Genomic DNA, 16,013 nt, shown 5'->3' with positions numbered 1-16,013 from the left:
CCGCAGGGCTCTGAGGCACAGAATGGAGCTCCATGCTTCTTCTTGAGAACTACCTGATTGGGGCCACCGTGACCCCGGCCTCAGCCCACCAGGAGAGCCTGATCTTGGAAAACCAGAGTATCCTTGGCTCCCTCTGTGGGCTGCAGCCTGAGTGGCTCTGGGTGCTTGTGCTTTCTGTATGGGCTTGGGGGAGCCTGTGTAGAGAGGGCTGGACACATCACGTTAGGACCCTAACCAGGAAGTGGTAGTGGGGGGGGCTCATCCAAGCTGGGGGCCAAGGGACACAGGAACAGGCAAGAAAGTAGGGAGAAGCCCCTTCTCGGGCTTGCTCTGCCACCTGTGCTCCCTGGCTGCCAGTCCCTGATCCTTGTGACCTCTTCTTAGGACCTGTTCATGACCTTGGGGTTGAACATTCTAGTGCCAGACGGGGATGGGCAGCCCCACCCACTTCATTCCCACTGGGCTCGGACTGGGGCAAGGGAAGTCTTCCTCCATTATAGTGGACTTGGCAGACAGTTCCCTAAGATTCTCCACCAAGAAACCTAATCCCTGAGCTTGAGAGGCCCCCTTCCCAGGATGGAGAGAAGACAGTCCAGTGGCCTCTTACCGCTGGAGCTTGCCAGTGGGGTGACGGGCATCCTGGGACCCCAGGGAAGTGTTTCCAGGAAACAGCAGGCCGTCTCCATTCCTACCTCTTTCCCCGTCCCAACTCCCTTGATCCTATTGCCCGGCAAGCATCCTGCGGTGATGAGCATTCTGGGAGTGTAGTCGGTGGGCAGGGGAGTGGCTGGGGGACAAAAACGCCAGAGTAGCCCCCACAACCTGGCCTGTGTGGGGTGGGAAAGAAGGGTGACGGGAGGAGGGGCAAGGGGACTCACAAGAGGGGCCTTTTGGAGACTGGACCCTCTTCTGTAAGGGGACCTTGAGCACTTTCCAGACAGTACCTCGCAGCCAGCAGCCTGCAGACATGGCTCGCTCAGTGCCCACTCCAGGGGCAGCCCCACTGCACTGGCCCGGACAGGGGCTGGCCCTAGGTGGTACAGCTCTCGTCACCTGGATCCGGCTCCCAGCCAGCCAGACTCCGCCCCTCCCTGACCTCTGCACCCCCTCTCCCAGCCCAGAGGAATAGGCTCTATGTGTGTGTGTCTAGAGCAGACTGTTCACTTTTTGCAAATATATTAGAAAAAAAGTTTCTCATAGAAGCTGCTCCCGGCAGGACTGAGATTTCTTTGGGGGCAGAGGTGGCACTGGCCACTCAAGGACCCCTCCCCCCCGCCACGGCCTAGATGACGTTCTCAAACAGCTGCATGGAGCTCATGATGTTCTCATCCTGTGTGGAGAGAGGAGAAGGGGCCCGGTCAGAGCCCGGGCGGGTGGCGCAGGCCATGCCCACACTGATCCTACCCTCAGCAGATTCCTTCCAGAGACTCGGAACCCCGCAGCGACTGCTCTGTCTGTCTCCCTGGGGGCAGGGGCACCTGGTTGGGCCCAGCCTCTCTTCAGCCCCCGAGCCCAACTACAAGCACCTCCGGGAGCTGCTGACCTGCGGACAGACAGACTTCCTCGGCTGCACTCAGGGGGCGCCCAGAGGCCCCTGAGAGGCGGCTCTGGGAGTGAGACGGGGAGGCACGTGTCATGGACCCCCAGGGTGCTCTGAAGAGGAAAGCCAACAGCAAGGCCAGGGGAGGCTCCAGGCACCTTTCTTACAGTGTGACCCCGTGCTGTGGGCCCAGGGGCCCAACTGTCCTGTTGGTCTGCGTCTGCCGCTCTGACGTGAGGCCCTACAGGGCAGTCCGAGGGATGGTGAGCCCGTGGGCTGTGGGCCGGCAGGAGCGGGTGGCCAAGGGATGGGCTCAGACCAAAGTGGCAATATGAAGTCTAGAGGTCGGGAGGGGCTCGGGCCGGCAGGGGCAGGACCCTGGGTGTCCTCGACTCCCGATGCCACCTACCTTCTGACAGGTCTCCAAGAACTCATCAATGGTCACCACCCCGTCCTGATTCCGGTCCATTTTCTGTAACCCAAGCCATGGCCTCAGTTAGTCTGTGGGTCCCTTCCATCCCAACCTGTCCCCTCTGCCTTCTATGCTGGATCCGGGCCACATGAAGGGCCCTCCCCGGCTACCTCCATGGCATAGCTGACCTCTCCGGCACCTCCCCGGCCTGCTCCCTACACCCAGCCACTTCCCAGCAGCCTTCTTGGGCTTCCACTTCCCGCAGTGCATCCCCACGCCCCTCTGTCCCCCTACCTCCCTGGCGGGCAGCCAGGGCAGATGGAGCAATGGAGGCACAGCACGGGCGGCCAGCAAATGGGAGGTAGAAACTTCAGCCCCTTTCGTCCCCATGGACACGGAGCAAGGTCACCCAACCCTACTCCTCCTGCGTGGTTTTTCTGGAGGGGCTGGGAGAGCTCTTGGAAGGCACCAGAACACTGGCCTGGGGTGTCAAATGCCCTGGAATCCACAGGCCCTGGCGTGCCCCAAGAGGAGGCTCAGTGGGTTGGGGAGTGGAGGTGATGTTTTTATCTGCTCCATGGGATCCTGACAACCAGCCCGGTGGGGGATGCAAGGTTAACCTCCTCGTGGGGAGAGGTGAGCTCAGAGAGGGGGAGTGGCCCACCCAGGGTTGTCCTAAGAGGGGGACCCCATCCCTCCCCCATCGGCCCTTCTTCTCAGGGTCCGGGGCTAGAGTTCTCACCTGGAAGAACCTCTCCACGTGCTCCAGGGGTGCGTCCTCCCGCAGGACAGGGTACGTGTGGCGGCCCATCATGTCATAGATGGACTTCATAATGGCCAGCATCTCCTGGAGGGGGGCCGGGGCGGCTGGCATGAGCCCGGCTGCGAGGATGTGGGGACATACCAGGGCCCAAGGGGAGAGGCTGCCTCTGAGGAGGGAGGGAGCAGGAGGGGAGCCCCAGCTGGACGGAGACGGGCTCACCCCCATCTAGCATACCCACGTGAGCCTCTGACTCTCCAGAAGCTGGAGCTAGATTTTAATGTGCCATCTCCAAAATCTGAAACTGTAGCAACTCTTTCATATACAAGAAAATGCTTGGGCCGAACAAAACCAGACTATAGGCCAGTATGGCGAAGACCCCCACCTGCCTGAAAGAGCCACACTGCCCCCCCTGGCTGGGAGGAGCCAAGGCCAGCAACTCCCACCCTCTGTCCCCAGCTTCTCTACCGTGTCTCCCTCAGGATCTCCCTGTAAGGAAAGAATGACCTGAGAATCTTTGTCGGACTAGACCAAGCTGTGTGGGGAAGGGCACAGAACAAGCCCCATGCCCCCTGCACCCAGGCATCCAGGACCAAGAGCCTGAAGAGGAGGAGAGTCCCCTGGCTGCTGTCCCCACCAGGGCGGGGCTGAGAGCCACCTTTCTGAACAGGAACGGGAGACAGGGCCAGCAGGGGAGCAGCGGAGAGAGACTGGGTGTGTGGTGCCAGCAACAAGGGAGAGGGACCCCCACCGCCCTGTACCTCTTTGGTGATGTAGCCATCCTTGTTGATGTCATAGAGGTTAAAGGCCCACTTGAGCTTCTCGTGGACTGTTCCTCGCAGGAGGATGGAGAGGCCGACCACAAAGTCCTACGGAGGGAGGGTAAGAGTGACAGCCCCATGCCCAGACTTCATTTCCACTTTGCCGTGTGGCCTCACACCCCTGTAGGTGAGGAGTCTTCCTTACAGTGCAGGCAGGTGTCTATTAGGTCAACACAGTATGAGTGTATGCGTGAGTGTGTATGCACACATGTATGTGTGTGTGAGTGCGCACATGCATGCGTGTTTGTGCAAGTGTGTGAGTGTACATGTGTGTGTGCCCGAGGGTTGCGTGTGCAGGCATGAGTATGTGTGTGCGCACGTGTGTGTGGTGGAGATAACATGGTGGCTGGTCCTGATCTTCTCAAGTACAGATATTCAAATACATGGTGTCTTAGACCCATTTAATGAATGAGTACCGGCAGAGAAGACCCACGGTGCTCTTTTAATAAAGGGGGTGCTCCACTTTTAGTTCACCAAGGATCTGCAGGTCAAGGTGCTTGAGAACTTACAGCTTAAAAGCTAAACGAACAGAGCTCAGCTCTGGCGTCACGGCATGCCTGTGTGGGGCAATCATTGCTGAGGTGTGCAGATAATTTATTATACTGTTTCATAAATGTTCCAGTGGCTTCTGTGGGAAAACTCCAACTGCTCTCACAGTTGATGGAAAGCAAGCCCTTTCTTCCAGTTCCTGGAAGGCTTGCAGGGTGAGCCGTCTTGCCCCATGGGGCCCTCCCAGGTTCTTCTGAAAGAAGGGAGCAGAGCCGGGCTGTCCTGGAACAGGGAGTGGAGGATGACAGACGAACTGCAGGGGGCCGGGCTGTGCACTAAGGGGTTGGGCTGCCCCTCGAACATCAGATTTTCTGGATGTAAGGAGGTCTGTACCTGGGAAAGGCTAATGGAAACAGGAAAGCAACCTGGAAGAAAGAAAACTTATTCCAGGAGGAAAAAACTTAAGAAAAATGACTAGAAGTAGAGATTAGACATCTGTCACCCCCCAAAAATAAGAATAGGATGCTACAAATTGAGAATAAGAAGGAGCTTTGGGAATTGAAAATAAGAAAACAAAATGACAGACTCAGAAGAGGTTTGGAAGAGCACGTAGAATCTTCCATGAAGTCACGTGAAAAGGAAAAAGCTGGAAAAAAGAAAAGAGGGCAACAAGAGGTCCACTCCGGAGGAACCACCACGCGTGCACCAGGAATTCCTGGGAGAGTCGGAGGAGATGGAGGAAGGCAGGCCAGAGAAGCAGGGAAGGACTTCCCAGAATGGAAGGCTGGGAGCATCCTGGTCCTGCCGAGGCCAAGCATAGTGCACGGAAATGGCCTACAGTGTGGCCTGCAGGCGCCGGCTGCAAAAAGAGAATCCTACAAGCTTCCAGAGAGAAAAATACAACCAAACAGAACAAACAAAACCAGGTCCCATACAGAGGGTTAGGATTCGGCACGCTCTGCCTCTGGTAAGAAGCCGTTGATTGAAGTGCGGCCACCGCCACGGGGAGGGAGGGCAACTTCCCACGGCAGCTTCGGAACGCAGTGGAGATGCTTCCAGATACCTAAAGCCTCAAAAGTTACCTCCCATGTTACTCTTTCATAGGAAGCTGCTCAGAGCTGTACCCCTGAAAAGGGAGAATAAAGCAAGGAAGAGGAAGATGCGGAATTCTGGAACCAGGGGATCCAACCCCAGAAGGAGAGAGGCTGAGGAGCGTCCCCAGGGAGGTGCCCATCCGGATGATGGGAGAAAGGCCTGGGGTTGAATTAATGATGAGATCACAGGTCACAGGCCGCGGGTAACTCAACAAACAGGACCACTGTTAACTGGCAGCAAAGTAAGAATGTGTGCAGGGTTGGGGCGCCTGGGTGGCTCAGTGGATTAAGCCGCTTGCCTTCGGCTCAGGTCATGATCTCAGTGTCCTGGGATCGAGCCCCGCATCGGGCTCTTTGCTCAGCGGGAGCCTGCTTCTCTCTCTCTCTCTCTGCCTACATGTGATCTGTCTGTCAAATAAATAAATAAAATCTTAAAAAAAAAAAATGTGTGCAGGGAAGGAAAACGTAATCCGTTCACACCATCAGAGCAAAACACAGTCCTTGTCTCACCTGAATCCTATCATTCTGGAAAGCCAGGGGATATGGGAGGGGTGTGTATGCCCATGGGAGACCCAGCTCCTTGCCCCCCCCCCCAGTGGAGGACCAGTAGTCTAGAACTGGGCAGCCACTGGGGACACAGGTGCTACCAGGGACACGGAGGCAAACGGTGGCAATGGGCTACAGTGGAAGGTGGCGGCCTCCTCGGGTGTGTGGGTGGGCGCCTCAGGGCTGCTCTTTCAAAGCACACCCTGTCACTCTATTGGGCTCGTAAAGTCCACTGTGCGTGTGTCAGTGAAGAAAATGTTAAAGGAGAAACAGGTGATGGTTCCTACCCGCCTCAGTTTGGGGAATCATCACTGAAGCTCTTGCATGAGTTAATGAAGAGGTACCACGTCCCCGAAATCACGTCTCTGGGATCTGACAGGCTTCCCCAATGGGACGCAAAGGTGTGGAGTCCCATTTTGAGGATGCAGGGGATGGTGAAGGCCCACATAGGGCCTCCCTTCTCATGTGAGTCACGGTGTGTGTGTGTGTGGGGGGTGCCAGTACCACTTTCCTCCCCACTAACGCTGCCATCTTGTCTTCACAGACCCAGGCCTGCCTGCTGCCTCACAGCCCTCAGAGTCAGCCACAACCATCTGAGGAATGTCTCCATTCTGTGTCCCTAAGTGTGCAGGTAGATCAGTGGTGATGGTACTAAGCCAGGGACGAGTGGGAATGTCCCCTGCGAGGCCACTTGGACCTTCCTCCAAAACCCACAGAGTACCCCATGTCCTGCCAGCAAACGTCCGAGGACTTGGTAGTCCTAAACTTCCAGCCCCACACAGCACAGTTTCATGTGGGACTGTCACCAGCTGTAACCCCCTGACTCCAAGGCAAACGAAGTCTCTCGCCTCCACAGCCCTTGCTCTGCCGTCGTGTCCCTGAGGCAGAGCCCAGGGAGCCTGGGGGGCCCAGCCGTGGCACAGTGACACAGGTCTCCGCTCCCACACCGAGAAGCCCCTGAGTGCACACGAGAGGTCTCTGGGAGAGTTCAGAGCAGGAGCTCAGCCAGAGCAGGGAGGCAGAGGGTGTGATGACGGCCTGCATGTTCTCTCTAGTTACTGCCCCCACGTGGGGTTTGGCCAGTGAATGACACAGGGAGGGGGTTCCTGCAGAGGGAGCTCAGGGAGAGGTGGCCGCCCCTTCCTCCAGACACACAACCAGCCCCAACTCCGAAACAGCAGCATGTGCTGGCAAGACGTGTGGGGTGAATGAGAAAGGCCCTGGATGGCATGGGGGGTTCTGGGGCATCGATCTGCAGGCACATGGCCTGGGCCTGTGCTGGGGAGGCCACGACCAGGCTCCCTCCTGCAGGGAGATCCCAGAGGACCCAAGAGGAACCTCGAAGCAAGCCGACCCTGGGGTGGGATGTGGGACCGCTTCTCCCACTTGGCAAATATGAGGTTGGCTTGGGTGCTGTTCTGTTTTCTGGTGCTCTTTTCGTTGAGGATAGGGAAGTTGCCATATTTTACCATATTGATACACTTTAATTAACATGTGTCTTGTCTCTCAAGAATATACAACAAGGACTGGGGTCATTATAAATATCCAGAAGCGGACCTGACTTTCTGTTTTAGGGGCACAAGAGAAGAGTCCATCTCAGGTGGGCCAAGGGCCACCCCCACCCCTCACAGTCCTTCCTGCCACAGGAACCCCAACCCATGGGGCACCCAGGATTGGGCTCTGCCGACTGGAAGATCCCCAAGGACACACATCCCCTTCTCTCTTTCTGAAAATGCTGTCCTAGAGCAGAATGCGGAAATCAAGATGGTCCTCAAGATAAACATACACATTATGGAACCAGAGGAGCTGACCTCACAGCAAAGAAGCCCACGGAAGCCCCTGGAAGGTCCCAGATGATGCCGGAGATACCTGACCTTCTAAGAAGGCTCCTGGCAGAGGGCCTTCGGCACCAGTGCCCCCAACTCAGCCAATGACAGCACACTCCACAAAGACCCACCGCCTACTGCCTGAAAGGGCCCACCAGACCCCATGGCGGGGGTGGGGGACTGAGACCTTCCTGACACCCAACACGCACCAGGACCCTGGTGAGCTGTTAGCTGATTTCTTTCTTTTTTTTTTTTTTTTCAATTTTTTAACTTACATAATTTTATTATTTTAATTTTATTTTTTGTGTTCCAAGATTCATTGTTTATGCACCACACCCAGTGCTTCATGTAATACATGCCTTCCTTAATACCCACCACCAGGCTCAACATCCCCCCAAGCTCCCCCCTTCAAAGCCTTCAGTTTCTTAGAGTCCACAGTCTCTCATGGCTCATCCAAAAATACAGATGTAGTGAGAAGAAGGGCCATATGTACCCCAATGTTCCTTATGATTTTTTTTTCTCAAGTAACCTTTTTTTTTAATTTCTTTTCAGTGTTCCAGAATTCATTGTTTGTCAGCTGATTTCCCAACAAGAAAAACTCTCTCACAGAGCCCTGGTTGGGTCCATCACACGAGTCCTCCCCACCCTTCAGTTCTGGAAATCTTAGATGTCCCCTCAAGGATACACAAGAGCCTGGTCACAGGGCAGGACAATCAGTTTTTCCTGTCAACCTTTGCGGTGCTTGGGTTTTTGCCACATGTGGGTATCACTGAAGACAGGACAAATGACGACACTGGATTCACGCAGACACTAGCCCTGAGCCTGCAGCCCAGGGGCGGGCGAGGCCCCTGCGGTCACAGGACAAGGCTGTGGCCTCGCCGCCCCCCTCCCCCACGCCGTCAGTGTGCAGGCTGGCCGCGACACAAAAATCAACCGAGCGGCATTACCGACGGGTTATTATTACACCCCCAGTGCGTCCAGGGGCTTCCTGAGCCCAGCCGGCTCCCTCCTCTGCTTTCCTGTCAGCTGCCCTTGGCCCTGGAAGCCGAGCAGGGTGGTTATCGATTAGGCCGGGCTCTCAGCAAGGTTCTCCTCTCCAAAGAGGTTTCAGCTTTTCGCCTGCAGCTATTTTTAGGGGCCTGGGCTCCACAGACGGGGCCTCTCTCAAGTGGTCCCATGTGGCCAGCCGAGGTGGAGCCCACAGCGGGGCCAGCCCACTCGCAGGCCCTGCAGAGGCAAGGCCCAGGGAGGGGGGGGGAGTGGGCAGGCATCAGAGGCGGGCACATCACACCCACTCAGCCTGCCTCACCTGCCTTGGAACAAAGGGCTACATTCTGGAGCTGGGGGCCTGAAATCCTGCCGGAAGCACAGACCCCTGAGTCTGAGCCCCCTTTTCAAATGAAATTTTACACTGGGTTCCTTATGGCCTCAGTGTGCCTTTGCAGGTCTCTTGGCTTGGTGGGACAGAATGGAAGAGAAGGCTGAGTGAGAAGGAGAGTGGGAGTCAGAAGGCCACATCCCCTTGCCCTAGCTTCACAGTTAGGGCCAGGGCCAGCCAGCCCAGCACAGTCTGCTCCTTCTCGGAAGGACATATGGGACCACTCACACCCAGGATCGTGCCTGGCCACTGGAAGGCCTGAGAGAGGCCTCAGGGCAGGGAGATCCACCCCGGAGGGCTGCAGGGGCAGGGGATGTGGGAGGTTGTCGGGGACCTACCTCAAAGCGGATGGCCCCATTCCCATCAGCGTCGAAGGCGTTGAAGAGGAAGTGTGCGTAAGTGGTGGCATCTGGGGAGAGCAGCATTAGGAACACCCATAAAGGCCCCTGGGGTGTGTCGAGGCTCCCACCCAGGCAGCCCCATGGTGGCTGGCGGGTTCTAGCGGCCTCCAAAGCTGGAGTTCCCCACCCTTCCACCAGGACAGAGGCAGCACCAGGCCTCTGGCAGGCAAAGGGTAGAAGCAAGGGTCCCCTCCCCATAAATGTGACAGCCACTGTTTATAGGGGCACAAGAGAAGAGTCCCCCCCCCCCACGGGGGAGACGTGGGGATTTGGGGAAGAGCCAGGGGGCCTGGCCTCAGACTCACCTCCCTGAGGGAAGAACTGGGAGTAAATGAGTTTGAAGGTGTCTTCATCCACCAGGCCTGTGGGACACTCCTGCAGCAGGAAGTCACCCTTTAGTGACCTCAGCCATCCCCAGCCCCACACCAGACTGCAGAGGGCCTGGCCTCTCTCCTCCCTCCAGGGATACTGCTGCCTGAGATACTGCTGAGTGCTATTGAGCCCCGGAGCCGGGGAAAGTCTGGCCTTGGGGCAGGGTAATGCAGGAGCAGAAAGTGGTAAGTCTCACCATCTGCTCCTTCCCTGGGTCAGCATTAGGAACACACAGAAAGGAGGATGGTGCCTTCAGAATGCTGATTTGGGGACCTGACCAACCCCAGACAGCTCTCCCACAAAACTTAAGACCCATAAAGGCCCCTGGGATGTTTGCTGAGCCATGGATAAGTTTCTAGAAGGTCTCTTTGGGTCAGGATCCCTCCTTCCTGGAGCCTGGGACAGGAGGACTAGGTGGGTCAGGGCCTGCCCCGGAGGCATGGGTAGCACTCACGTTCTTGAAGCCCCTGTAGAGGGACTGCAGCTCCTTCTTGGTGAACTTGGTCTGTGCCTGCAGCTGGTCCAATCCCTCCGGCTGGTGGCGCACTGTGGACAGCTCCAGCTCACTGTCGCTGCTATCTGGAAGGGGACACAGACCCAGGGAGGATGGAACAAGTGCCCCTGCTCCTCCTCTAGCTCCAGTGTGGGAACTAGGCCATGTGCTAAAGTAGGGGTGGAGGGTTCTCCTTACGTGACTACCATGTACGTCCCCGCAGGCTGTGCACTACACAAATGGAGTGGCTATGATGGAACGACACACACTCAGAGGAGTTGTGCCTTATGGCTGCTCTGCTGCTTTGCTCCTCATGCAGAGTAGGCCCCTTCCACTTGCCTCATCTAGAGTGTCTTACCCTCTCAGCCGCATGTGGGATGGGGGCTGAGAGCTGGTCTTATCCGAGAGAGCCACCGAACAAAGGGACGTGGGAGAAAAAAAGACAGCAAGAGAAACTCAATGGACCTCAGCCTTTGAGATACAGTTCCTGGACCACCTCCTCCACGCTGCCCTCCCTGATTACCCCCAGGAATGGGAGGTCACCGCTCTTGGCCCAACCAGCCTAACATGCTGCTGCTTGGCTGCATTTGGTGTGAGGGTGTCAGTCACATTGCATAGGAGGTCAGACCTCAAGGGCCCATAGGGCAGGGACAAGAGACAAGACCTTTCCTTTAATAATAACACATCTAAATGTTAATTAACCATGGTTATCTTTGCAGGGAGGAGGGAGGTCAATTTCAGGTGATCTTTACTTTCTTATTTGTGATTTTTTTTTTTACATTTTTCTCATTTCTTTTGGTACAGCATGCATCACTTCTACAACACAAAATCGAGCTATTGACAAAACAGCACTGAGAGCCTTGCTAACAGCAGGCTCACGTAATTACAGAACTTCCCACTGAAATGGGTACCACGATCCCCACTGCGCTGCCACCACCCCTAGCCTCCCCTGGCGTCCCGCACAACAGTGACTGTGTGATTATCTCACGGCTGCTTACTGGCTCCCACTGCACAGGAAGGGCTATGAGCCGCTCTGTACCAACCACCCCATGCCCACAGAGGCGAGTCAGCACCAAGGGGGCAGCACTGCTAACCGGAACACACTGAGCCCTGGACTGGGCTGCCCAGCACCAGGCCTCTCCCACAAGTCCTGCTGGCTCTTGCTCAGGGCCACATGCCCTGCAAGGACCTGGCAATCAGGCTCTGTTGCTTTGGTCCACGCACAGCGCTTTCATACCTCTCTTCTCTTTAAATGTGGCTCTTGCTCAGGGCCACATGCCCTGCAAGGGCCTGGCAATCAGGCTCTGTTGCCTTGGTCCAAGACAGCGCTTTCATACCTCTCTTCTCTTTAAATTCCCAGTGCCTCCTTCCCCATCCCTTGTCAGGCTGCTTCCTACATTATTGAGAAAACAGAAGCCCCAGAAGAGAATTTCTCCAAGCTCCCACCCCCATGTCTACCCATCTACCTGTATTGGCCCAAATATCACCTGCTTTCCCTCTTTCTCTGGGAACGAACTGTCCCGGTTGCTGGCCAAGGCAAACCCCTCCACCTGCATAGTGGGTCCCAACCCCACTGTCTCCAGCACGGGACTGCAGCAAGCCTTCCCACTCTTTCCGTTTTCCTCATCTTCTTTTTGCTCTCCCTTCTGGGTCGTGCCCACCACCATGAGGACATACTGTTAAATCTGGCAATCCTTCATCAAATGAAGTATAGGCAAACCTTACAAGCAAGACACTCTACTCTGGGTAAACATCTCAGATAGAATCTTAGCCAGCTAGGGGACTATACAAGGATGTTCATAGCAATAAGATTTTTGATGGGGGAGTTGGAGGCATCCCAGGGGTGCATCACAGGCAGGATTGGTGGGCACAACATGGAGGGTGCACGCCAGGGAGAACTGTGCAGTAGATTAAAGGGACACATCGCATCATAAATGGAGGTTAAAAATCAGTTGCCTACTTCAACTAAGAGGCAGACATTTCAGAGTGGATGAAAAAGCAAGAGACCCAACTATATGCTACTTACAAAAGGATACCCTTAAATCACAGATTTAATGTGAAATGTGCATGCAGATGTAAATTAGAAGAGTAGAATAGATAAGAAACCTGATGTGGCTATATTACTAGTAGAAAAAGGAGACCTCAAGACAAATGTTATGACTAGAGACAAAGAGGAATATTTTATAATGCTATAAGGATTAAATCATCAAGAAGACAGAGCAATACGAAACATATACATCCACCTAATGACAACTTTAAAACAACTGAAGCAAAAAACTTCAAAACTAAAGGGAGAGACAGATAAACCACAGTTACAGTTGAAGATCTTAACATGCTTCCCCAGTAAATGGTAGAAGTAAAGAAACAAAAGATTTGAAAAAACACTATCAACTAATTTCATCAAATTAATATCTCTAAACCCTTACCCCCAACAATTATAGAATACACGTTTAGTGGTTCCCAACATGTATCAGATGCTGGACTATAGTGCAAAACTCTGACCACAATGGTATCAAAATCTCAAAAAACAAGATAGGTTAAAAAAAAATCTCAAATGCTTGGAAATAAAACACATACTTCTACCATACCCATAAGTCAGAGAAGGAAAGTCACAAGGACAATCTTGAGATATTTTGCATTGAATGATAATAAAACCACAGCATACCAAAATTTTCTGGCTGCAGGCAAAGCTACATTTAGAGGGAAATTTACAGCTTTAAGTTACTTTATTAGAAAGGAAGATAGGTATAGAGTCAATGATATAAACTTCTAGATCTAAGCTTTTCAGAATCCAGAAAGAAAGCAAATTAAGTTCAAAGTTTTTAGAAGAAAGGAGATCATATAAAAGTAAGAGTGAAAATCAGCAAAAAGAGAAAATAGACAAACATAGAGGAAAAACCAATAAAGTTACTAGGAAACCCAATAAGCGAGCCACATGGTACATATATCCATGGTGTGTGAGCCTTACATCTTATACAAAAATTCACTCAAATTGGAGCACAGATTTAAAACATAAGACATAAAAATACAAAACTTCTAGGAAAACACACACACACACACACACACACACACACACGAAGAAACTTATGGCTGGGTTTAAGCAAACAGTTCTTAGACACACCAAAAGCATGATCCATAAAAGAAAAATTGCTAAGTTGCACTTTTATTTTATTTTATTTTTGGGTAAACTGTACTTTTTAATAACAAAACTTTCACTCTGCAAGAGATATGAGAGAAAAAAGGTAAACTACAGACTGGAAGGAAATATTTGCAAATCACATATCTGACAAAGAATATCCAGATTATATGAAGAACTCTCAAAACTCAATAGTAAGAAAACAACTCAAATTAGTAAGTGGGCAAAAACTTGGTCAGACCCTTGACCTAGAGGACATACAAGGGGCAAATAAGCATATAAAAAAGTGTTCACCACCACTGCAATTGTGGAAATACAACCTAAACCCGCGAGGAAATGCTACTACACACCTCTCAGAATCACTTAACTAACAAATATTGACAATACCAAGGGCTGGTGAGGATCCGGAGTAACTGGAACCATTACACTTGGCTGGTGGGAAGGAAAATGGTACTGCCCACCTAGAAATCAGTTTGGCAGTTTCTTATAAACATACACTTACCATGTGACCCAGAATTCCTACTCCTGGGTATTTACCCATATGAAATGAAGCCTATCAGAGTTAGACAATAGCGTTTCTGCAAATGTTTAGAGCAACTTCATTTACAATCACCCAAGGCAGGAAATAACCTGCATGTCCTTCAACCAGTGAACGGGCAACTGCGAGCCGGTAGAATACCAGTCAGCAGTAAAAATGCCCGAACTATTGATACACACAGCAACAGGGATGGACCTCAGATGCGCTAGCTAAGTGAACAAATCCGGACTATGCAATGGAGGACTCCCACTTAAATGACGTTCTGCAAAAAGACAGAATTGCAGAAATCATAGCCTCTCTCACCGTGGCTGCAAGGGGTTGTGACACAGGGGACGTGCTGATGACAGAAAAGGCAGCAGGAAAGAATTTTTCGTGTGATGGAACTGTTCTCTACCTTGACTGTGCCGGTGCTTACATTACGATGCATTTGCCCAAATTCACAGAACTGGACACTGAAAAGGAGAACTCTTGGTATGTAGATTAGAAACAAAAGAAACAGAAACTAGAGTAATTGCCTATAGGAGTCGAAGGGAGTAGAAATGGAGGGATAAAAGGGAAAAGAATAAAGTAAAAGAGGGGTTTAAACGGGTCCAGACTGATTAAAAAAAAAAAAAGTGTCCCATAAACTAAAGAAGATGATTAATCCTCTGCCCCTAAGGGTCAAAAAAGAAAACAAAAACCCTAAACCTGTTGCTATTCCTTCCTCAGCCCTGCCCTCCCCTCCAGCTATTTCTTTCTTCTTCTCTTCTTTAACTCACTATCTTTACCTCCTCTCCTAGTCTTGGGCCTATGGGACATTGACCCCACTAGTCCACACAAGCTGCTTTTCAGAGAATAACCAGTGATCACCATATTGCTAGTCCAGTTTTCAGTACTGTCATCTTGACTCCTACACCATAAAAGGGCCATACAAGAATGAAATTTACAGTGACACCATGGATGGACCTTGAAGGCATTATGCTAAGTGAAATAAGTCAGGCATAGAAAGACAGATACGGGGGCACTTGGGTGGCTCAGTGGGTTAAAGCCTCTGCCTTCAGCTCAGGTCATGATCCCAGGGTCCTGGGATTGAGCCCCGCATCGGGCTCTTTGCTCAGCAGGGAGCCTGCTTCCTCCTCTCTCTCTGCCTGTCTCTCTGCCTACTTGTGATCTCTCTCTGTTAAATAAATAAAATCTATAAAAAAAAAAAAAAAAGAAAGAAAGACAGATACGGTGCGATCTCACTTACGTGGGGATTCTAAAAAAAGCCAAACTTACAGACACAGAGAGTAGGCTGGTGGCTGCCAGGGCAGGGGGTGGGAGAAATGAGATGTTGGTCACAGGGTACAAACTTCTGGTTATAAAATGAGTAAGTCAAGGGGGTCTATGCACAGCATGTTGACCACAGTTAAGAATACTGTGTTGTGTGCTGTATCCTTGAAAGTTGCTAAAATAATGGATCTTAAATGTTCTCACTGACACCACCGCCCCGGCAACATAAGGGTAATTATGTGAGATGATGGATACATTAATTAACCTTATTATAGTAATCATTTCATACATTTATATAATTTTGGGGGGTTGGTTTTTTTTTTAAGCTTTTATTTATTTATTTATTTGAAAGAGAGAGAGAGAGCATGAGCAGGGGGAGTAGCAGAGGGAGAGAATGGTAAGCAGACTGCATCCTCAGCATGGAGCCTGATGTGGGGCTTACCTCAGGACCTGAGATCATGACCTAAGCTGAAATCAAGAGTTGGACGCTCAACAAATTGAGCCACCCGGTGCCCCATACACTGTTATATATCAGTTATATCTCAGTAAAGCTGGGAAAGCAAACAAAAAGTAAATTACATGCCCATTTCACTCTTGAATATAGATACAACCTTAAACAAAATGTTAGCCAACTGAATCCAACTGTACTAAAAAAAATACACCATGATCAAGGTTTTATCTGTAATATGGAAGGAAAATCATACGAAAACCTTAATACAGGAAAGGCATTTGATAAACATCCACATGTATTTATAATCAAACAAAACTTGAAGCAAACTAGGATTGAAGGGAACTTTCTTAACTTGATGTAATTTATATTTGCAAGTTATAGATTTATTTACAGAAAATATCAGGTTGAATGGCAAGGGCTCAGACACATTCCCTTTAAGATTTGGGACAAGCCAAGGTTGGCCACAAGCACCACTAATTGATATCCTGCCGTTGCTCTAAGGAAA

General features: G+C 51.8%; 1 protein-coding gene and 1 long non-coding RNA gene across 7 annotated transcripts in view; one reads left to right on the top strand and one right to left on the bottom strand.

Moving 5' to 3' along the window:
- Positions 1–1,162: 1,162 nt before the first annotated feature.
- KCNIP3 (potassium voltage-gated channel interacting protein 3) overlaps positions 1,163–16,013 on the bottom strand; it is an 80,616-nt gene continuing 65,765 nt past the window's right edge. For all 3 annotated transcript variants that reach the window (XM_013045034.2, XM_004770942.3, XM_004770945.3), the window contains 7 exons: positions 10,094–10,218; positions 9,573–9,642; positions 9,205–9,275; positions 3,474–3,581; positions 2,695–2,799; positions 1,950–2,012; positions 1,163–1,330 (listed from right to left, as the gene is read on the bottom strand). In XM_013045034.2, the coding sequence (XP_012900488.1) occupies positions 1,283–1,330; positions 1,950–2,012; positions 2,695–2,799; positions 3,474–3,581; positions 9,205–9,275; positions 9,573–9,642; positions 10,094–10,218 (590 nt within the window). In that variant the 3' untranslated portion in view covers positions 1,163–1,282. The remainder of the gene's footprint in view (positions 1,331–1,949; positions 2,013–2,694; positions 2,800–3,473; positions 3,582–9,204; positions 9,276–9,572; positions 9,643–10,093; positions 10,219–16,013) is intronic.
- On the top strand, positions 3,519–8,474 carry LOC106003632. 4 transcript variants are annotated; one of them, XR_006606475.1, is made up of 5 exons: positions 3,519–3,594; positions 6,207–6,293; positions 7,174–7,262; positions 7,412–7,707; positions 8,041–8,474. It is a non-coding gene; the product is annotated as an uncharacterized LOC106003632 (long non-coding RNA). The 4 variants fall into 4 exon arrangements; XR_006606473.1 differs by having other exon boundaries at positions 7,237–7,707; XR_001176236.2 differs by having other exon boundaries at positions 7,174–7,707.

Source organism: Mustela putorius, unplaced genomic scaffold (genome assembly GCF_011764305.1).
Source record: "Mustela putorius furo isolate JIRA1106 unplaced genomic scaffold, ASM1176430v1.1 tig00000281_pilon_pilon_pilon, whole genome shotgun sequence".
In the NCBI taxonomy this organism is placed as follows: Eukaryota; Metazoa; Chordata; class Mammalia; order Carnivora; family Mustelidae; genus Mustela; species Mustela putorius.
Note: the sequence above shows the minus strand (reverse complement) of the source record. Positions and strands in the feature narration are given on the sequence as shown.